The sequence below is a fragment of the Solanum pennellii genome, chromosome 8 (assembly GCF_001406875.1).
Source record: "Solanum pennellii chromosome 8, SPENNV200".
NCBI lineage: Eukaryota > Viridiplantae > Streptophyta > Magnoliopsida > Solanales > Solanaceae > Solanum > Solanum pennellii.
In genome coordinates this window covers 51,993,391-51,997,113 of record NC_028644.1, presented here as the reverse complement: position 1 = coordinate 51,997,113, position 3,723 = coordinate 51,993,391, and the positions used below count along the sequence as shown (strand labels likewise).

General features: G+C 36.8%; 1 protein-coding gene across 1 annotated transcript in view; it reads left to right on the top strand.

The window, feature by feature from the left end:
• Positions 1 to 332: 332 nt before the first annotated feature.
• Positions 333 to 3,723, top strand: part of LOC107028565 (myosin-15) — a 49,480-nt gene continuing 46,089 nt past the window's right edge. The window contains 4 exon segments of the mRNA XM_015229675.2: positions 333 to 452; positions 541 to 684; positions 1,595 to 1,740; positions 1,830 to 1,986. Of these exon segments, the coding sequence (XP_015085161.1) occupies positions 333 to 452; positions 541 to 684; positions 1,595 to 1,740; positions 1,830 to 1,986 (567 nt within the window).

Here is a 3,723-nt window from a genome sequence, read left to right as displayed (position 1 = left end):
CCAAAATAAGAAAGTTTTGAAAAAGTAGTACCTCAAAGTGTAAATGTGGAGCTATAAGTTTCCCGTTTAGTAAATATTCTTAAGATAACGCTGGGAACTGAAAGCCAAAAATTTGGACTCTGTCAGATTCTCCATTTTTGGTTTTAGGGCGGGAAGCTGAAATAATCAACCTCTTCTTCTTTGTTGTTATCGTCCTTTTTTCTTTCTCTCTCTAGGGTTTTGCGTATTGCTCAAACCAATTTAAATATCAAATCCGAAAAATCCCCAAATTTTCACTGAAACCAGTTGTTGTTCTTCTTTCATGTCAATTTAAGCTAATCCAAACCCATAATATGACACTACGAAAGGGTTCTAATGTATGGGTCGAAGACAAAAGTTCCGCTTGGGTTGCTGCTCAAGTGACTGATTTTATTGGTAAACAAGTCCAAGTGGTTACTGAATATGGCAAGAAAGTGAGACGAACACTTGGTTATGAATTTTCTCTGTTAATTTTGGTCAAATGGGTTGATGGAAAATGTGACTGAATTTTGTTTTTTTTAGGTATTGTCATCAGCGGAGAAGCTGTATCCAAGGGATGAAGAGGCAGACCATGGAGGGGTTGATGATATGACCAAATTGACTTATTTGAATGAGCCTGGAGTTTTAGACAACCTTCAGAGAAGATATGGTCTTAATGAAATTTATGTGAGTTGTGAATTTATAATTCTTGGTATTTCTTTTTATATACACAATATCTTCCAACTGTATAAATTAAGAAAAAGCTAGGATCTTAATATTGATAAGAGTATCATGTCTTCACGTAGTTAAGATGCCACTTCTAACATTAGTTACTGTTTTAAGAAGGATGCTTTGGGCATGGAACTGGTGTGTGTGTGTGTGTGGGGGGGGGGGGGCTACCGCAACTGATTGTATAGTGTTTGCTTTGAAGGAGGAATGAAAACAAAATGCATCACAATTAAAATAAAGGTTCCTTATCTTATTTCTTGAAGCATTGTGATTCTTTGTGATGTCTATGTACAAAAAAAGAAGTAAAAAGGTTTGCTAAAATAGTTCCTTTTATAACCCATTTAGAGTTCTAGCAATAAGATAATTAAACTCCAGAATCAACCAGTGCCAATTTTGGTATAGTTCGGGGTTCTACGTTGGCTATGATAGATGAATAGTAAATACCTTGTTCTGAATGTCCCTTTGTTATTCGACGAAAATGGGTATTAAGCCACTTTATTGACTTTTATTCACTATAGTAGATTGATTTCCCCCCCTAGATCACTGCAGTGTGTTTGCAATATTTGTCTAAGTATGTCCTTGATAATATTTTGGTGAGGAAAGAGTGAAAGCTATTTCTTGTGACTGCTTCTAAAATATCTTGATCATGGATTTTGACATATGTTGTGCTTACCTAAATGTTGAACCAAAAGCTACTGTTATCAAATTACGTTCGTTATTTAAGAATCATCATTCGCCTGGTTGGGTTTCACCAGGTGCATTTTTTGTCTTCATTAGCTTTAATAACCATTTTCTCATATGCTCTAACACCATCATCCTACAGGGTGCATTGCAACATAATTGATTTCTCCCTTTTTTCCTTAAATAGACATATACAGGAAGTATCTTAATAGCTGTCAATCCATTCACTAAACTTCCACATCTGTACAATGTACACATGATGGAGCAATATAAAGGAGCTCCGTTCGGTGAGCTTAGCCCTCATGTGTTTGCTGTGGCTGATGCATCGTACAGGTTTGTTGACTTGTCATTTGGGGATCTGGTGACTTTTTCCTAAAGTGAATCAATTAGTGATTTGTTTTTGCTCAAATTTTCCTTGTCAGGGCTATGATGTCTGAGAACCAAAGCCAATCTATATTGGTTAGCGGCGAAAGTGGAGCAGGGAAAACAGAGACCACAAAGTTGATAATGCAATACCTTACCTATGTTGGTGGTCGTGCTGCTGCTGATGACCGAACAGTTGAACAACAAGTTCTCGAGGTACTGCTGCTTACTGGTTTTATAGGCATAACATCAAATGGTGATTCTGTTTGCAACTTTAGGAATTTCAATTATAGGGTCTTTTCTATTATTTTCTTAGAAGGGTGTCAATTTTTGTTCGGCATGTCAACATAGAGCGTCTCCCACTGAAGACTGATTGCTTGATGATCTATTAGCTTCATTAGAATGTCTTTTTCAATTACTTAATCTCATGTACTATTTTTTCTAGGACTATTGTTGTCTCTGTTAATGAGAGCAATTTTTATTTTTAATATTATAAAAGAACTTGACAGTAGCAGTCAGGTATGGCTTATTATTTACCAAATACCTAGAAAGTGCAGTTTCCAATCGGTCAGAGTACAGACAACATTCTTCTTTATGAGCTATGGAGGAAATTAGCTATAGTTTTTTCTTCAACTTCACACATATGACATCTATTTTGCAGTAAAATACTCCACTTCATTAGGTTATCCCATGAGAGGCAAATTTTGTTGATTGCAATCCACCAAGAGTGTGCCACCTTAGGAGGTGCCTTGCTTTCCCAGATTGCCTTCTACAGTCCCCTCTTCCCTGTTGTATAGAAAATAAAGTTTTATAGCTAGATTTGGCAGTATAAATACCTTTATTATCATTTATTGACTCTAACATGTCATTGTGTTCATTAGTTCATTCCTTCTCCAAGTTGAGACCGTCCTATTTCCAATTTGACAAGTTTCTTCTTCTTTTTGTAAATAAATTCCGTTCTCAGATCCACTATAGTTGTATGCAGTGCACTACCAAGTATAATATTGGGGTCTTTTTCTCTCACTATGAATCACTCAATAACTTGTTTTCTATGCCCATTTTCAATTTTGAATTGTTTGAGAGGCTCGACTTCTGGCTAAAGGCTTGTTATATACTTTCACAGTATCCATATTCATGAGGGGTTTGTGCCTCCTTAGTACGTGATGTTATAAAAAATTACGTACTTCTTAGAACCACATTAAGCGAGGAAAAATGTTACAACACGTTTTGAGCCTCACTTTAGGGCTTACGCGCGCTTAAAGAACACTGATAAGGAGAAAATAAAAAGACATATCCTCTATGGTTTTTGCTCTCATCTGGCTGAGATTAGATCATAGCTCAGTTTTAGATGAATTCACAATAGAACATCTATTGTTACTTTGGAGGATGTTTTCGTCCAGACTTCTATGCGTTTCAATTGCACCTGAGGTAACATCTCTAGATACTTATTGGATGGCGGTTGAGTCTAACAGTTAGCAGAATGCACCCGTGAAAGAAAAAGAATAGAGGTCAAAGAATTTCACATATGTTGTTGGGGGATGTCATATGAGAGAAACCTGTTGGTGGCTTCATGATAGATCTGCATGCAATAATGAGTGTTCCCGTCAGGAAGCTAATGTGGCTCAGACCGGGAGGGACGGCATCCTTCCTTTTCCAGATGTAAAGAACCAAACATCTTATTCCATTACCATACCAAGAATCAACCTTCCTCTTACACGTGAATCAACTGCATCTTTCTTCATCCAATATGCATATGACACTCTAAGGCTCGTTGAATAAATTGTAGTGTCCTGTACTTCCATTGCTACAATTAGTTTCTAGCCTAGTTTTCTGTCATCATCAAATCAAGTTCAAATGTGAATTAGGTCGTGATCGCTAACTCTATTCTTATTGGTTGGAGATCATCCTTATGGTTTTTTTCAGTGTTCTCCTCACTGTAGTGAGATCCCCCCC